At 46.6% G+C, this 19,551-nt stretch overlaps 1 protein-coding gene across 5 annotated transcripts in view; it reads left to right on the top strand.

Moving 5' to 3' along the window:
* CELSR1 (cadherin EGF LAG seven-pass G-type receptor 1) overlaps window positions 1–19,551 on the top strand; it is a 281,721-nt gene that overhangs the window by 103,970 nt on the left and 158,200 nt on the right. For 4 of the 5 annotated variants that reach the window (XM_008178984.4, XM_042848648.2, XM_008178989.4 and 1 more), the window contains exon 2: window positions 9,074–9,712. The exons of the other annotated variant lie outside the window; for it this stretch is intronic. In XM_008178984.4, the coding sequence (XP_008177206.3) occupies window positions 9,074–9,712 (639 nt within the window). The remainder of the gene's footprint in view (window positions 1–9,073; window positions 9,713–19,551) is intronic. 5 annotated transcript variants of the gene reach the window in all.

Genomic DNA, 19,551 nt, shown 5'->3' with positions numbered 1-19,551 from the left:
TCTCGTTTAGCACCTCTGTGTTCACCACAAGCCACTTGTCTGAATGGCTTTGTTTTTCCCTTGTTCCATGAATGCCTTGTCTTCTTTTATGTAGCTGTATGTACCAGGAAACCCCCATCTTAACACCATCTGCCGTATCTCCACCTCTCAAATTTTATTTCTTCAAGGAGACTTACAAGTATGGCCAACATTTTCAAACATGGGTGTCTACATTTAAAGTTTTGCACCCATAAGCTCCATTGACTTCAGTGGGACAGAACAAGGTGGTCTTAAGTTGGAGTGGGGGAGATTTAGGTTGGATATTAGGAAAAAACTTTTTCACTAGTAGGGTGGTGAAGCACTGAATGAGTTACCTAGGGAGGTGGTGGAATCTCCTTCCTTAGAGGTTTTTAAGGTCAGGCTTGACAAAGCCCTGGCTGGGATGATTTAGTTGGGGATTGGTCCTGCTCTGAGCAGGGGGTTGGACTAGATCAGGGATTGGCAACCTTTGTCCCGCGGCCCGCCAGGGTAAGCACCCTGGCGGGCCGGGCTGGTTTGTTTACCTGCTGCGTCTGCAGGTTCGGCCGATGGCAGCTCCCACTGGCCGCGGTTCGCCACTCCAGGCCAATGGGAGCTGCGGGAAGTGGCGCAGGCTGAGGGATGTGCTGGCCACCGCTTCCCGCAGCCCCCATTGGCCTGGAGCGGCGAACCGCGGCCAGTGGGAGCTGCCATCGGCCGAACCTGCAGACGCAGCAGGTAAACAAACCAGCCCGGCCCGCCAGGGTGCTTCTCTGGCGGGCCGCAGGACAAAGGTTGCCAATCCCTGGACTAGATGACCTCCTGAGGTCCCTTCCAACCCTGATATTCTATGAACAGCTGGTGCTCAACAGTGCTGAAAATGTAGAGGTGCCCAAACATGGATTTAGATATCTGATTGTAGACATTGAAGTTTAAAAATGGTAAAGTTGTTTTTAAAAGTAATCCTGTGAACCTTTTGTGACTACGTAATCATATTGTCTTCTTCACCCTTATCCCCCTCAGCTCTCTCCTGTTATCAAATATTGTTATCTTGTCTTAACTAATAGGCCCTGATCCTGAAACGAGGATTGCCTGGGGGGACCTCTGCACTCGCTTAGAGCCCCATTGACTTCACTGAGGCGCTGCATGAGTGCAAGAGCCTGCTTGCACGGAGTTATTTTTAGGTTAAGCCTGTTGAAGTCAATGGGAGTCTTTCTATTGACTTCAGTGGGCTTTGGATCAGGCCCTTCGGGTGTGCCCACAGGTGTAATTTCAAGCTTAGGTAGACGTATGCATGCTAGCTTCGATCAAGGTAACACACTCAAAATAGCAGTGTAACTGTGGTGGCACAGGGGGCAGCTCAGGCTAACCACCTGTACTTTTATCTAGGGTCTCATATGGGACTGTACTTGGACAGCTAACCCATGCTGCCTGCCATGCTACCATGGCTCCCCTGCTATTTTTAGCATGCTAAGTTGGTCAGCATATGGGCTCATTGTTTTTGTACTGTAAACATCTGTGGCCTTACTCAAGTAATAAATTATAATAGTCCTTCCAGCCCATGACAAAATTCTGTTGGCAGCCATAGCTCCTTATAAAAACACAAAGCTTTTGAGACTGCAATCTGTCCTGTTGGACAGGTATTAAATGAAGGAAGGAGCAAAAAGAATAACACTAGTTTCATTTACTTGTCATGTTGGTTAAGTTATTGTAAAGGGTGTTGCTTTTCAGCAGTATTTCTGATCCCGGATTTGGAGACTGGTAGGCTACAGCAGAATCAGTTAAAGCTGTTCCCAGGGATCGTATTGCATTTATATGGAACAAATTAAGGTTTTTGAAAGGTAGATAAGGGAGTATCTTTTTAAGGTCCTTGCTGTGCTCCTTTTATTTCATGTATTGCACTGTGTAACATCAACCTTTTTGAGAGCAAAAGAAAAACTCACACTTTGATCCATTCAGACTACAGGACATGGGCCAAACTCTGACTGGCCGTGCGCATACCATCACATCACTGAGAGCCTTTGGCTAATAGAGGAAGTTGGCTGCCCTGATACCTGCCCTTTTGAAACATTGCAGTCCATGGGTCCATCATAAAAGGTGTTTTAGGGGCTGTGGCCTAGAGCTCAGGTTGTAAGATTTCCACGTTAATGTTAGCTATGCCTAAAAATATTTTTTTCTTTTTGTTAATTAAGTTTTCTACCATTTTAATTAAACATTTACTTAGGTAACTCATTTTCTGTAGAATTCACCTTCCTTTGAATGTTTCCTCTATGTCAGGGGTTCTCAAACGTTTCCATATTGTGGACATCTTAATAGAGAGGTTGTCTCATGGACTCTCACCTACCTCTCATTTGTAATCATAGAACCTCCCTGTAGTAACCACAACAATTGTTTACAAGGAAAAGTCATATTTGGCAAGTATGTTATGCATTTTAACTGTATGTCAATGATGTTTGAAAGGTGCAAATGGGGAAGATAATCTACACTGTCTGGCTAGCTGTCTCTGATTGAGGGAATATGGTCTAGTAGTGGATAGGACATTGGGCTGGGCCACTAACCAGCAGTGCGACTTTGGCCATCTCTCTTTTCCTTGCCACTCTTAGTCCGTCTGCCTTGTCTGTTTTGATTGTAAATTCTTTGGGGCTGGGACTATTGCTAGCTCTATATTCGTCGTGTGCCTATCATGGTCATGGAAGGGGCTTGTGAGTGCTACTGTAATCCATGGACCACTGCTTGCTGCAGGGGATTGCTGCTTTGTTTGGTGTGGCCTTTTACACAGTGTAAAGAAAGTCCTGTATATATATCATCTTTGAATGGACTGGTGTATGGAAGGTCACTCACTTGAAGGCATGTCACCAAGGCACATCTCCTGCAGGGGGATCTGTTTGCTCCTTGTTCGCTGACACACATGAGACCATTTGAATTGCAGTTTCAGAACCTAAGGGGTGCCCTTATTTTATTACGAGAGACGGAGTTTGCACAGCTGTGTTGTAAACTCTGACATCCATTAAAGGTTTCCAGCTGCATCCTAAGGGGGAAAGTAGAACGAACGTAAGATTGGGGCATCTGTGCAAGAAGCCCGTGACACTGGGACATTGCTATGAAATACGTTGCTTTGATTATTGTTCAGACCCGAATACATTTTATAGCTAATAAGACCCAAAAAAGTGTTCATAATTTTATTTTTTGTTATACTTTAAAAAAAAAAACACACCTTGTTGGCCAGGTACTCCCAGAGCCAGGTACACCGTTCAGTTAAACATTGCTGTGTTTATATTGCTAGGTAATAAAATTCTGTGGTTCATGAAGTGCCCATCAATAGAAAGCTAAGATTAAAAGCCTCGGATCCGATCCATCTTTTCATAAAGAAAAGCTATTCATATAATGATGTCCATTCAATAACTTATCTGCAGTGGGTGTGTTTTAGAGGACTGGGAGCATATGTAAGCTCTGAAGTTTTCTTTTGAAATACGCATGCAAAGAGAAGCATTGTTGAGAAATAAATTCAGCGGTGGATAGACTACTGCTGAATTGCCCACCTCTTTTCCCATACAGTCACACAACAGTTCACATCTCTGAAGGTTGTCTTCACTTCTCATTAACACAGTCAAATATGTGAGACATTAGATATATACCTTTCTCTCTCTGGTAAAGTTGGTTCTGGCAATCTTCAGGATAATATTTGATTGTCTAGCTAAGGTACTTATATGGCCTCATCGTTGTAGTATCTGTACAATCTGTAATGCATTAATCCGCACATAAGATAGGGCAGCATTATCATCTACATTTTACAGATGGGGAACTGTGTACAGAGAGAATAAGTGGCTTGCCTAGGACCATAAAGGAATTCTGTAGCAGAATAGGGAATTGAACAATGGTCCTCTATGCCCAGGTTAGCATGCTAACCACTAGACCATCCTTTCTCTGCAAGTTAAAAGATTGAGAGGAACACTACAGGTTGGTTACCTTCTGACATCAGTGCAAGGAACTGGGCTATCCCAAAGTGACTGACCGCAAACAAAGCCAGACATCACCTGAAATGTTAAAACCACGCCACATTCTGAACAGTCAAAAGAAGAAAAAGTGTGACAGAAAATTGAGTTGAGATATTTTATTAAAATTGTATTAAAATATTCAGTTTTATTGAATATTTTTTTAGTATTCATTGTTCTGAGACATTTTATTCAGGCCAAAACCTGGCATAGATGTTTATAGTGTAGTGCAACCCCCCATGAAAAATTAGATTTACATTATAGCATTCGTAAGAAGCACCACTATTATGCAATAGCAGAGGACTTGTGCATTTATGCCAGACATTTGTACATATTAGGCATGCCATGCAGTGCAAAGACAGTTAAGATGCGTAGGTGTATAATATAACTGTATTTCATGAAATGCTATTACTTTTATAAAATGATTTCATTGTAGTTTGTAACAATAATAATAATATTTGACACTTTCACAATGTCTTTCATATGAGGATATCAAAGCATTTTGCAAATATTATTAAGGATATGATTTAATCATGGGTATTTTTAGTAAAAGTCATGGACAGGTCACGGGCAATAACCAGAAAGTCACGGGCTGGTGACCTGTCCATGACTTTTACCAAAAATACCCCTAACTAAATCTTAGGCGCTGGGGGGAGGACGGGGGTGCTTCTGAGGATGCTGCTGATCCTGGGGGCGGGGGGGCACTCAGGGCTCCTCTGCTGCTCCAGGCAGGGGGGCGGCCCGGGGCCCAGTCGCTGCTGCTGCTCCCGGACTGCTCGGGCAGCCCTGGGGTCAGCTGCACCAGCCCCTTCAGAAGTCACGGAGGTACCGGAAAATCATTGAATCTGTAACTTCCGTGACCTCCGTGAAAGACTCACAACCTTAATTATTATTAAACAGGACTTAATTCAACTTCTATTGAAGTTAAGGGGGAAATTCCCATTAATTTCAACATGCTTTGGACTGAAATAGATACTAGTTACAAAAAGTGGCATCAGTTTTTAAACAGAACTCTCCAGTGGATGGAATAAATCATCCAATGGGAATTTCTCTTTTCAAACTTGATGGTATGATATAGCCCATCATAGTAAGATTAAAGGGCCAGTTTTTCTGAAAATGCTAGTTGTGTTATTTTCCATAAAATACATTTTAAAATACTTTTTGCTGCCTTTTGTTTTTTAATTTTTTTGCAACAGTGTTGCACACGGTTATATTTGCTTTTAAAGCATTACGTGTAATTTCAAAGTATCTGTAGCTATATGCATGTGTCTAGTTTTCTTTTGTGCTCTCTTCAGAACAACAAAGCTATGCGGTGTCCAACACTGGGCTTTTTATAGTGATTTATTAACTGTGTCAGAATAGTTGTTGTGAATGCTGGGACGCTCTTGTATACTGTGGCAGTTGATATTGATTATGACAGTTTGTGGACTCGTCGGTTGTCAGACAGCAGATAGTATTTTGTCTTCTTACTATACAGACCATGGACTATACATCAGTGTTTCCTTAAGAAAAAGGCCCTTTGTCTGGCATCCTTTTCCCTCCATGTTATGAGAGAACTTGAGTAATACATTGTGTGGCATATAACAAAATAGATCAGACACCCTATAGACCAGCCAGTCAAAATTACAATAGCTGTAGAACCATGCATGAATAGTTAGTTCTGCTGCTGTTCTCTCATGAAATAGACTATGTAGTTGGCAGAAATGGTTAAGCTAGTCTGACTCTGTCATTTATAAAAAAAAGTTCATCCGATATTTCCATTGTTTGTGAACCTGCAGACTATGCACTTTTAAAAGTTTATAATTAGGGTTTTGGCTATTGAAAAGCTTTGAAGATCATGCATGGCGGTTTTGCCTCTTCTGTGGAAATGGAAACAGGACAGTCTGTCTGAAGCAGGTTGAGGAAGAGGAGATGGAAATTTTCTGTGGAATACCCATCTTGGGGAAAATGAAAGCTAAAAAAAATCAGCTGGTGTGATGGGTCCTACAAAAAGATCACCCAAAATAATGACCACTTGCCACAACTCCACCACTGTTTGTTTTTAGCCATTAAGTAGTAAAGTAGCACCCATGAGAAAATATTTTATTTGCTTTGCAGCTGCTGTATAATGAAAGAAAAACAATTAGCAGGAGAGGTTTTATAGACATTCCCGGGTAGGGGGGAAATGCTTAGTTTAGACCAGGGGTCTCCAACACGCGGCCCGGGGGCCGCATGCAGCCCGCGGGGTTGTTTTCTGCGGCCCATGAGCTCCTCGCGGCCCACCCCCAGCGTTTACCTAGAGCGGCTCCAGCCCGACGCGCACTGGGAGAAAGGCAGGCTTCCTGCCTGCCCTGCCCCCTGCCGCGCCGGGAAGCGGCCAAAACAGGGGAAGGGGGGGGGCACAGGGCTCTGTGTGTTGCTCTTGCTTCAGGCAGTGTCCCCCAGCAGCTCCCATTGGCCGCAGTTCCCCGTTCCCGGCCAATGGGAGCTGCTGGGGGCAGTGCCTGAAGCAACAGCAACACACAGACCCCTCTATGCATCCGAAGAAGTGAGGTTTTTACTCACGAAAGCTTATGCCCAAATAAATCTGTTAGTCTTTAAGGTGCCACCAGACTCCTTGTTGTTTTTACACAGACCCCTGTGCCCCTCTTCCCCCAGGTTCCGGCCACTTTCAGGAGCGGAGCGGAGCGGAGCGGTGCGGGGACAGGCAGACAGCCGGCCTGCCCTGCCCCCGGTGCGTGTCGGGGCGGAGCCCGCCCCCCCGAGCCCCTCCTGCAGCCCAACCCCCTGCTGTACCCCGCACCCCTCCTGCAGCCCAACCCCCTGCTGTACCCCACACCCCTCCTGCACCCCACACCCCAACTCCCTGCCCTGAGCCCTCACCACACCCCACACCCCTCCTGCCCTCCCTGGGGGGCAGGAAGGGGGTAGAGTTGGGGTGGGGATTTCAGGGAAGGGGCTGGAATGGGGGCAGGGCCTCATGGAAGGGGTGGAGTGGGGGTGGGGCCAAGGGTGGCAGGGGGAGGTGTCAGTAATGCGGCCCTCAGCCAATGTACTAGTCCTCATGTGGCCCTCATGGTCATTTGAGTTTGAGACCCCTGGTTTAGACCCACCTGGATTACTAGAAAAGAAATCTAACTTTAAATCCAGATTGCATCATTACATACCCAACGATATTACTAGATAATAGGTGCTGCTCTGATTTTTCTGTTTTTCTAGGTGGTTATTCTGAACATGGACACAACTTCACCTGGCACGAGATGATTCTCTGCTTATCACCCCATTAAAACACAAAAAACCCAACAATCGAAAAAAGAAAAGGAAAAAAAGCCTATATATGAAATGTTGGGACTGGATTCTGATCTCACATTGGTTTTATATTGATTCAAATGCAATTACTGCTGATTTACATTGAAGAGATGCAAAATCACGCCCAGTGTGTGTATCTCAGTTTAGCTGGAGAAGATGTATATAGTAGGTGACTATTCAGTGTTAGACATTAGAAAGGACCATGTAGCAGGCAGTTTGGGTTAGTGGATGAGGTATTGGACTGGGAGTCTAGAGAGCTGGGTGCTGTTCCAACTCTTCTACTGACCTGACCAGCCACCTCTCTGTGCCTCTGTTTCCCTTCCCCTGCTTTGTCCATCTTGTCTACAGTAGAACCTCAGAATTATGAACACCTTGGGAATGGAGGTTGTTCATAACTCTGAAATGTTCATAACTTTTAACAAAACATTATGGATGTTCTTTCAAAAGCTTACAACTGAACAATGACTTAATACAGCTTTGAAACTTTACTATGAAGAAGAAAAGTGCCCTTTATTTTTTTAATAGTTTACACTTAACACAGTACTTTACTGTACTTGTGTGTGTGTGTGTGTGTGTGTGTGTGTGTGTGTGCTGCTTCCTGACTGGTTTCAAATGAGGTGTGTGGTTGACTGGTCAGTTTGTAACTCTGGTGTTGATAACTCTGAGGTTCTACTGTATTTAGATTGTGCAATATTTGGAGTAGGGACTGTTTCTTACTATGTCTTTGTACAGTGCCTAGCACTATGAGGCCACAATCTCAATTGGGGCCTCTGGCACTACTATAGTACAAATAATTTAATACTCTATGATCTGTACTTTCTAAATAAAATATTATATATTAGTGAAAAAATGACAGAGTCCTTAAGGTCAGCAAGGAGACAGCCAAACAAGAGGGTTTGATCTCTCTGATGTAGCTGCTCATTGCAAATTCCATGTTCATTTATGTATACAGTATACATAATGTATATAGAACCCATCACATTGCCCAGGGTCAATAATTATATTTCATAATGAAATGATGCTGTAAAGTTTGCAAAGACATTGTACTAATATAAGTCTACTCTGTACTAAAGGTTGTACTGGCATCCATCACTCCTTAGTATCAGATATCACTGCTGTATGTGCATTGAAATGTTTTGTAGCAAAACAAACATGGATCTGTCAAAGACATAATGGGGCAATGTAAAAATGCTTGCTTTCATTAGAGATTGGCTTAATTGGCTCCATCTCTAACTTTCATATAAGGTTCCTGAAGGAAATCAAATGTAGTTAGCTCTTTTCCCTTATGATGACTTTTATCTAAAGCCCTGATAATCCTTTCTCTTGCTCTGCATAGTTTTGGTACTTTAAGCCTGAGACCGCTGCAGGAGAAGATAATTTTGGTGTTGTGCTGCAGAAAGTGACAGCTTCACAGCATTAGTTGTAGGCTAGCAGTGATTTGTGTAAGATACGTACAGTACCTATCAGAAGAAGTTTCTTGCCCTTAACCCTCTCACAGCTATTTGTCTTGCTAGCAGTTTCCAGTTGTTTGAGTGGAACAGTCTAGGACAGCGCATACCTGGATGTCCTTTGTACTTAGGTTCTTTCCAGTGCAGAAGCCAAAGCACTTTCTGTCTGTCTCCCTCTCACATCCCAGCAGGTTGGAATGTCTCACATCTCAGTTGTGTTTATTGGAGAATGCCTCAGTAGCCTGGTCTGTATGCCAAAGCACTTCAGAGGATGTTGTTTGAAATAACTCTGATCTCTCTCTCTCTCTCTCTCTCTCCCCCCCTTTCCCCCTCCCCTCCCGCCAATAGATGGTGTTCACAGTGTCACAGCAGTCTGCACCCTGAGGGTGACTATCATCACTGATGACATGCTGACCAACAGTATCACTGTGCGGCTGGAAAACATGTCCCAGGAGAAGTTCCTTTCCCCGCTGCTCTCTCTCTTTGTGGAGGGTGTGGCGACGGTGCTGTCTACTACCAAGGATGGTATCTTCGTCTTCAACATTCAAAATGATACAGACGTCAGCTCCAATATCCTGAACGTAACATTCTCCGCTTTACTTCCTGGTGGCATTAGAAATAAGTTCTTCCCCTCCGAGGACCTCCAGGAACAGATCTACCTCAACAGGACGCTACTGACCATGATCTCTATGCAGCGGGTCCTGCCTTTTGACGACAATATCTGTTTGCGAGAGCCTTGCGAGAACTATATGAAGTGCGTCTCGGTGTTGAAGTTTGACAGCTCTGCTCCATTTATTAGTTCAAACACCGTTTTGTTCCGACCCATCCATCCCATCAACGGTCTGAGGTGCCGGTGTCCCCCTGGGTTTACAGGCGACTATTGTGAAACAGAGATTGATCTCTGCTACTCCAACCCTTGTGGCAATAATGGGCTTTGTCGGAGCCGAGAAGGAGGCTACACTTGTGAATGTTATGAGGACTACACTGGTATGTGTTTATCTTATCTATTATACCCATGATTTATATGTTAGGCCATCCACTGAGTCAGTTCAGTATCAAGCTGAAATTGTTGACATTCTTACTCAAATGGAGAAAGCGTCTGACACTAAACTCTGGTAGAGAGAAGGATTTAATGTGTCACATTTGCAGTTAGACTATATCCCATATCTTTGCTTTAAAATGTCTTGTTTAGACACATTTCTTTTACATTGTGTTTCTGGGAGGGAAAAGAGGGTCCTTGATTGCACATCCAACTATCTTCTACCCCTTAAGTAATACTCAAGACAGCCAACAGTGCTAGATGTAAATCAGTATTCTCTGAGTGCAACATGTTATGAGGAGACACTCCTTATTTTGAACTAGTATTACTACTTATTGTTTGTATTGTGGTCATGCCTAGAAGCCCCAGTCATGGACCAGGACCTTGTAGGGCTTGGTGCTGTACAAACAGAACAAAAAGATGGTCCCTGCCTCAAAGAGCTTACTATAATGTAAACGTGGGAAATACCGTATGTAAGCTTCAGTTTGTGAATACCCATCCAGGCAAATATAATCTCTCGATCCAATTTCCTTTCTAGAAATTGTATGTTTAAAAGAGCATAAGATTGCTTCTTCTTGTTGTCATTCTTCTCCTAGTATGTTCATCTTTATCAGTTTGTTGATGGAGTTACTTTATCTCATAATTTACCAGACAATTAATAAAGGTTAAAGTGCTACTTCTGCAATATTTGTAAAGAGTATAGAAGAAGAAGAAAATTTAAATGCTACATAGTAGAACCATTACAGGTAATGGATTACTTATGAACTTAAATTGTGCATGTGTCCAAGTAGTTTGCTGAATGAGGCCTAAACTCTCAGCTGAGACTTAGGGCTTGGCTACACTTGCAAGTTAGAGCGTACTAAAGCTGCCCAGTGAGCTCTAACTCACTCCCTGTCCACACTGGCAAGGCACGTAGAGCGCTCTGACTCCGCAGCTACAGCGCTGCTAGTAATCCACTTCGGCAAGTGGAATAATGTTTGCTGCTCCTCCGCTGAAGCGCCGCGGTCCTATAGTGTGCGTTGATCGGCCTCCAGAAGTGTCCCACAATGCCTGTGCTAACCACTCTGGTCATCACTTTGAACTCTATTGCCCTGCCCTCAGGTGACCAACCGTCAGACCCGCCCTTTAAGTTCTCTGGGAATTTTGAAAAATCCCCTTCCTGTTTGCTCAGCCAGGCGTGGAGTGCTCTCAGCGAATCTTTCCAGCTGACCATGCCTCCACACTCCAGACGAGCCCCAGTATGGAGCAATGGTGAGTTGCTGGACCTCAGCAGTGTTTGGGGGGAGGAAGCTGTCCAGTCCCAGCTGCGCTGCAGCCGTATGAATTACGATACCTTCGGGCAGATATCAAGGGACATGCTAGAAAGAGGCCATGACCGGGATGCACTGCAGTGCAGGGTTAAAGTGAAGGAGCTGCGGAATGCCTACCACAAAGCCTGTGAGGCAAACCGCCGCTCCGGTGCTGCCCCCACGACCTGCCGTTTCTACAAAGAGCTGGATGTGATCCTTGGGGGCGACCCCACCTCTACTCTGGGGACCACCACGGACACTTTAGAGCCCAGTGCAACAAGGCAGGAGCAGGAGGAAGAGGAGGAGGAGCAAAGCGGGAGCAAAGGTGCTGAGGCAGAGGAAGACACCCCGGAATCCCTAGATGCATGCAGCCAGGAGCTGTTCTCAAGCCAGGAGGAAGGTGGCCAGTCACGGCGGCCGGTGCTTGGGGAAGGAGAAACACCAGAGGCAGTTCCCAGTAAGCGGCTTTTATTTTGGCAAGGAAGTTATTCGGTGTGGGCTCTTGGGGCGAGGAGGGTTAGGGCTGCGTGCATGCCTAGATGCGGAATAGGGCATTGATGTGCTCTCTCACATCGCGGTAATTGGCCTCAGTGATCTCTTCAAAAGATCTCATCCAGAACTTGGGCAATGCGCTTGCGCAGGTTTCTTGGGAGAGCCACTGTGGTCCTTGTCCCAGTCAGGCTAACGTGTCCGCGCCACTGTGCTGCGAGGGGCGGAGGGACCATTGCTGCGCACAAGCAAGCTGCATATGGGCCAGGGCGGAAGCCGCATTGCAGTAGAAGACCCTCCCTTGCTTCCCAGGTCACCCTCAGCAGCGAGATATCTTCCAGGACGAACTCCTGTGGAAAATGTGGGGACAGTGTTCAGTATAGGGGCCCCCTGCCACTGTTGGCTGTCCTCAAGGCACAGAAACCCAGAGGACAGTACAGCCATGAAACAGTCAGTCACACTTGACCCTGTGCTTACTCACCATTTTGGGGCTTCCGTGAGTTATGTGCGCTCGCTTTGGGACGGGCAAATTATGATATTGTGTAGACTGTGCTTTTCCATAAGTACGGGGGAATCATTGCTCTGTCTGGTGTGAACAGTGCTGCCTCTGTTAAGTGTTGCATTTTGCCTTTACAGATGCAACCTTGAGATCTCAGCCGTTTGTGTTATCACCGGCTGAAAGACTCCAAAGAATCAGAAAGAGACCACGTAGAAGCAAGGAAGACATGTTGCATGAAGTAATGTCGCATTCAAGTAATGAAATCAAAAAGTGCAGTTGTGGCGGGAGAGTGAAAGGAGGGTCCACCAGCAGAATGCGGAACGCCGGCACCAAAGCATGGAGCGACTGCTAAGCATCATGAAGCGCCAAGTGGACTCGATACAGGCGCTTGTAGCAATGCAGGCGGAGCACTACCGCGCCCGCCCTCCCGGAGCCCTGGTCCCAAAACTCTTTTCCTTGTGCCCCCATGTCACCTCCAGCCCACTTTCCCAAACATCTGGGTTCTTACCACCACCAGCTGATTCCAACACCTGTAGTTTCCCCACACAGCCCTGAAAACTACGGCTATTACCCATTGCACTCAACCCCCATCACCATGCAGTATAGCCATCCTGAAGTGCAGCACTCATTGCACAGCACTCCAGACAGGACATACACAAATCTGTGATTGTACCGTTCCCCACTCCCTTGCCCTTTGTATTTCCCAAACAGTTGTGTCTCTTTTCAATAAATGGATTTTTTGGCTTTGAAAATATTCTTTATTATTGCATAAAGTAAAAGATACCTTAGCCCAGGAAAGAAACAGGCACTGCAAGTCAGCATAGCAAACACAAATTCCTACTAACATTGGAACCACTGCAATTCACTCCTGTACAGGGCACCAGACATTACTGGTGGCTTTCAGCCTCAAATTGCTCCCTCAAGGCATCCCTAATACTTGCAGCCCTGCGCTGGGCCCCTCTAATAGCCCTGCTCTCTGTCTGCTAAAATTCAGTCTCCAGGTGTTGAACCTCCTAGTTCCATGCCTGACTGAATCTTTCACCCTTCCCTTCACAAATGTTATGGAGGGTACAGCATGTGGATATAACTACGGGGATTCTGTCGTCAGCCAGGTCCAGCTTCCCATACAGAGAGCGCCAGCGGCCCTTCAAACAGCCAAAAGCACACTTCACAGTCATTCTGCACTGGCTCAGCCTGTTGTTGAACCGTTCCTTGCTGCTGTCAAGGCTCCCTGTGTAGGGTTTCATGAACCACGGCATTAAAGGGTAAGCGGGGTCTCCAAGGATTACAATGGGCATTTCGACTTCCCCTACGGTGATCTTCTGGTCTGGGGAAAAAATCCTGGCTTGCAGCTTCCTGAACAGGCCAGTGTTCTGAAAGATGCGTGCATCATGCACCTTTCCGGGCCAGCCTGCATTAATGTCAATGAAACACCCATGGTGATCCACAAGCGCCTGGAGAACCATAGAGAAATACCCCTTCTGATTAATGTACTCGGAAGCTAGGTGGGCTGGTGCCAGAATTGGAATATGCGTGCCATCTATCGCCCCTCCGCAGTTAGGGAAACCCATTTGTGCAAAGCCAGCCACAATGTCATGCACGTTACCCAGAGTCATGGTTCTTCTGAGCAGGATGCAATTAATGGCCCTGCAAACTTGCATCAACACGATTCCAATGGTCGACTTTCCCACTCCAAACTGGTTAGCGACCGATTGGTATCTGTCTGGAATTGCCAGCTTCCAGATTGCAATAGCCACCTGCTTCTCCACTGTCAGGGCAGCGCTCAATCTCGTGTCCTTGTGCCGCAGGGTGGGGGCGAGCTCCTCACACAGTCCCATGAAAGTGGCTTTTCTCATCCGAAAGTTCTGCAGCCACTGCTCGTCATCCCAGATTTGCATGACGATGTGATCCCACCACTCAGTGCTTGTTTCCTGAGCCCAAAAGCAGCATTCCACGGTGACCTAAGCCCAAAAGCGGCATTCCACGGTGATGAGCATGTCCGTGAATGCCACAAGCAAACTCGTGTCATATGCGTTACTCGAGTTGATATCATCGGAGCTCTCACTGTCACTTTGGATCATAAGGAATAACTCGACTGCCAAATGTGACGTGCTGGCGAGACTCGTCAGCATACGCCTCAGCAGTTCGGGCTCCATTCCCACAGACCAAAAGGGAAGACAGAGCGCGCGGAACAAAAAACGTTGAAAGATGGCGCCAAATGTGGATGGAAGCAAAGGGAATGCTGGGATGCGAACCGATGCATCACGGGGCGTTAGGACAGGACCCAGAATGCCCCGCACTCCACGCCCCCCTCCCACAAGCCACAGCTCCAGAATGGGAAGACGTGCTCTGTGGGATAGCTGCCCATAATGCACCGCTCCCAGTGCCGCTGCAAGTGCCACAAATGTGGCCACGCCAGTGCGCTTGCAGCTGTCAGTGTGGACAGACTGCAGCGCTTTCCCTACTGCGTTCGCCGAAGGCGGGTTTAACTCACATGCTCTACATCTGCAAGTGTAGCCAGGCCCTTACATTTTGGCAAAGTTCTTAGCTGTTTGACCTTCTGAGAAAACGTGAACGACACACTGTCAATTAACAGAAATTACAATTATTTGGGTGGTTAGGAATTTATAGAATAAATAGGCTTTCTGAAGTTCCTGCTGATTCCTGCAATATTATCTGTTGTAGTAGTGTATTCCTAGTGTATCCATTGTGGGAGTTGATGTAGATGAAACTGAAATATTTTCTGAGTTCTTAGGTCTGGTGCCTGCTCCTACTCCATGAAAGTCAGTGACAAAACTCTTCTTGAAACCAATGAAAATACAGTAGTATGCTTACTCAGTGCATCAGTAGGAGCTTATATCTTATACCAAGTAGTTAAAAAGCAGAGTGAAATATCGTAGAAGCAAAAAACAAACGAAGTGTAATATCTATGTCTTTTTAGCATCAGCAAATTTTTTTTTTAAATGCAGAGGAGGGAAGAGAGGGTATTTCCTATTCTAAAGCGCTAAAGTTTTAATGATACTTTGAGGCTAAATTTGCTTGTTATTAAATAATTACTGTTTTTCTTTTAAAAATTAGCTGTTTTGCTTGTGCGCTTTGAATAGCTGAATATTAAATGTCTAAATAACATTCACTAGAAATATTTTGTGTAGGAATTTCCAGGGTGTGTGGCTGTTTTTTTTTTAAATAAATAAATCTTAAATTAATCTATTTTAACAGGGGGACTGAGAGCCAGGGATGAGGTGGTGGGGAGAGGGAATGGCCGCAGAGCTGGGGAGGCTGTCAAGTAAACATATTTCTTCTATTTGAAACTTTGTGCACTGGGAAATGCTTAAACCAGTGCTCCAGCTTCTATTCAAAACAGCAGCCTGGCTGGTTGAAAACCTTTGAGGCCAGGCAGAGAAAGCTGGAACATTATTTAAGGCGTTTTCTTCCACTGTGAGTGTAAGACTTTAAATAGAGCAAATATGATTGATTGTGGCTCCCAAGCTTCCTTAGCCCTGTTCTTTGGTCAGCTTCACTCCTGAGAACCTCAGCTATTCTCCATCTCCTCTAGCTGAATATCTTTTGTCCACTGCCCCATGCATTTTTTCCAGCAGACGTTTTAGATTTCTAAAGTTTTATCTTTTCAAAAATTATACATATACAGATCCATATTTACAAAAATGTATGTCTGAATGGTATGTGCTTATAGGGCCTGCTCCAAGCCCTCCACATGGAAAGTCTTTTCTTTACCATCAGTGGCTTTTGGGTCAGGTCCACAGATTACAAAGGATGGGGCAGTGGAGAGGGGGCAGCACTGTCAGGGGGAGCATTGCACTGGGGGGGGGGGGTTGGTACGAGGCCAGGGACAGTGGACCAGAGACCTCCCTTAAGAGGTGCACAGGATGTGGGGTTTTCCTAGAGATCAGAGGAAGTCTGCCGGAGAGCAGTCCCTTTCCTAAGGTCCAAATGATAAACTTGTAACTCAACCTGTGAACACTGAAACGGGCTGCGAGACAGTGTTGGAAGTTTTATGACCAATTCATTTGATGAAAAATGTTTTCTGTAATAAACATTACAGTATAAATAGAAGTGATTATGACTAACAGTTTATTGAACAAAAACTTGCACATTAACAAACTTAATTAACCCATGTTTTAGAATTTGCAATAATTTGCATTTTCATCTGTTCAGAAATTTCTTTGCTGGAAATTTCTGGGGGAAAAGGCTTGCCAAATAAATAGATGAACAGATGAAAATGTAAAAGGTATTTTTAAATGCTTAACTCATAAACTAATCATTTGATTTCTTTGCATATTTACTCTGTATTTATAGTGTAGGTGATATAAATATATAATTGCTACATTAAGTGCAATGCACTTCTTGTATTTTCAGAACCACTTGTCATATTAGCTGGAGGTTTGTGCTAAAACTAGTTAACAATGTTGACATTTGAATAGTCATATTTAGTCTCCATAGTTAACCACACCATTGAGATGAATGGGGCTGTTCACACTTCTCCAACTTTATTGCTTCAGACTTATTGCAGGCTCAGGGAGATAACACTGTATTGGTTTATATTTGGTTAATAGAACAGGAGTACTTGTGGCACCTTAGAGACTAACAAATTTATTAGAGCATAAGCTTTCGTGGACTACAGCCCACTTCTTCGGATGCATATAGAATGGAACATATATTGAGGAGATATATATACACACATACAGAGAGCATGAACAGGTGGGAGTTGTCTTACCAACTCTGAGAAGCCAATTAAGTAAGAGAAAAAAAAACTTTTTAAGTTAATGTTTTTGAGATTTTCTTCAAAACCATGAAGGCTACAAACAAAATGTCTTAAATAATGAAAGCTTGGAATCTGGAGCATCCTTTTGATACACACATATTTAATAATTGTAATGTTTGTTGACAAATATTCATAATGATCATCTGTGGTGTACATAATGATTAAGTAGTATTAGTACATAAAAATTAATGTTAAAATTTGAAGTAGTTCATGTCTTAGATTTTGCTCTCTTTTAGAAGTAAGCCTTGTTTCATATATCAAATATAGGAATTGTGACAAAGTTCCTTATCTATCTTGGTGGGTCCTGTGCTTATTGGCAGATTTTCTTGCCTCAGAGATTCACCATGTGGGTTGGGGAACAGCCCAGAGATCTTCCCCTCTGGAAGAACCCACAGTCCAGGTCAATTGGGAGGTTTGGGGGAACCCAGGCCTACCCTCTATTCCAGGTTCTAGCCCAGGGCCCTGTGGACTGCAGCTGTCTATAGTGCCTCCTGTAACAGCTGCATAACAGCTACAACTCCCTGGGCTACTTCCCCATGGCTTCCTCCAAACACCTTCCTTAGTCTCACCACAGGACCTTCCTCCTGGTGTCTAATAACACTTGTGCTCCTCAGTCCTCCAGCAGCACACCCTCTGACTCTCAGCTTCTTGCCCCTCTTGCTCCTAGCTCCTCACACTCACCCCACAAACTGATGTGAGCTCCTTTTTTAAAACCCAGGTGCCCTGATTAGCCTGCCTTAATTGATTTTAGCAGCTTCTTCTTAATTGGCTCCATGTGTCCTAATTAGCCTGCCTGCCTTAACTGGTTCTAGCAGGTTCCTGATTACTCTAGGGCAGCCCCTGCTCTGGTCACTCAGGGAACAGAAAACCTTCTTGACCTGGGACTAATAGATCTCTCCCATTGATCACTCTCCTGTAGCCCTCTGGCCTGGAGGGAGGGAGTTTGGGGGCTGCTCCTCCTGCTACTAGGCCCTGGGCTCTCCGTACAACTGCAGCTGCTCCTCCAGCTACTCCCCTGGCTGAGCCAGACACCCACCCCCCCTTCTCTGCTACCTGCTTGCTGTTTGGCTGCTAGACCCCCCCACCCTTGATTGCTGCTGCTCTAGTTACAGCCCCATGGGGGGGGGCACCTGCTGGCCCATTCCCCAGAGGAGGGGAGGGAGGGACCCCAGCCATTACTCCTGCTGCTGTGGACACCACCACCACCACCAGAGAGGGGTCCTTCCTGCTAGCCACCGAACTGCTGCCTGAAGCTGCTGTGTTTGCTGCTGGGGAGCTGCTGGAGCCCCAAAGAGGAGAAGAGGACCATCCACCAGTGGGGGAGCGTGTAGGAATTCCACAGACCACCATGGAGGGGGCACTTACGGACTGAGTAACTTTTGAACTGTGCTCTTGTGGTGGGGGTCTAGACTGTGTTTGTGGGGACACAGGGGGTGTGGTGTGGAGCCTGCCCCCTGGTCCATCTGTGTCCTCCCCCCGCCCCCGACTCCCACCACCACCATCGTTATTGCCCCCTCTCCCACCCCCACTGGCTACTCACCATTTGCCTCGAGCTCCTGCCTCTGGGACTCAGCTGCTCACCTAAGCTTGCTACACCCTGTTGCCACCATTGGGTCTGAAGCAGCAGCCAACCTTAAAAGACTTTATTTTTGTTGCAAGCGCACGTGGGTGTATGTGCCCCCCCCCTTTTGGACTAACCCCCTTACCCCTGCAGCAAGCCCCCAGCTTTGCCCCTGCTGCCTACCCATTTGCCCCTTGCAGCCTTTTTTCCCTTTTCCCTTGCCCCAGCCCCTTGCTAGCTCCATTTTGTTTGCCTGCCTCGCCCTTTCCCTCTGCAGCCTTTGTCTGTTTGACCCGCCCCAGCCTCTGAAGCTAGCCCCGTGGTTCCTCTGCCCCACTCCCAGCCTGGTTGTTCCCCTTCCCCTGCGGTCCCCTTGCCCTGATTAGCCCCTCCCCTCATGCACCCATGTCCCCTCCCTTGCGCTTGTGCCCCTCCCCGTTTTAGTTTAACCTTGTCTCACTGCACCCCCCAATGCTGTTATATTCTCCCTTCCTGGTGCAACTAGAGGAGCCGGATACCCTCCCCGAGTCAGTGACTGACCCCTAGCCCTTGATAGTCCCATTCCCATCCAGCCCACCCCTTTTTGGCACCCTCCTCCCCTGCCTGTAGCCTAGAAGGGAGGAGTGGTCGACCTGCTTCCTCTCTTCCTGCCCCCTCCGGTGTTTGTTCTGCCCCTGTCCTCATTATGGCAGGGGATGAGGCGAGTGGGACCCCTCGGGCAGACCCTGCTGCCCCTCCTCCACTCGCCCCACATCGTCCCCCCTAGCCTCTACCTCAACCGCTGCTGCCGAGCCACCTGCTACCACCCCTGCTGGAGCGCCGACAGCAGCGGATACCGAGGTGACCTCGGCTGCTGCCATGTCCCTCACTCCCTCCGACTCTGGGGGAGCCCCCCCAGCAGGCAGGAAGGGCCAGGACACAAAGAAAGGTAAAGGCCCCGCCAAAAAGGCAAGGCCCTCCATGGCAGGGGCTGCCCCCACTGCCGCGGCCCCGCCACCAGCTGCGGCATCCCTTCCCGCTGTTCCCTCCACCAGCTCTGCAGGTGTCCCTCCCCCGGCCCTCAGGGCATATGCCCAGCTAGCGGCGCTCCCCCCCCGCCTGCCGCTGCATCATCCTCTCAATCGACCACCGCCTCTGCTACCATCTATAGTGGCCGGGGCCCCTTC

Source organism: Chrysemys picta, chromosome 1, assembly GCF_011386835.1.
Source record: "Chrysemys picta bellii isolate R12L10 chromosome 1, ASM1138683v2, whole genome shotgun sequence".
In the NCBI taxonomy this organism is placed as follows: Eukaryota; Metazoa; Chordata; order Testudines; family Emydidae; genus Chrysemys; species Chrysemys picta.
The sequence above is the reverse complement of the archived record's forward strand: the minus strand, read 5'-3'. Positions and strand labels throughout refer to the sequence as shown.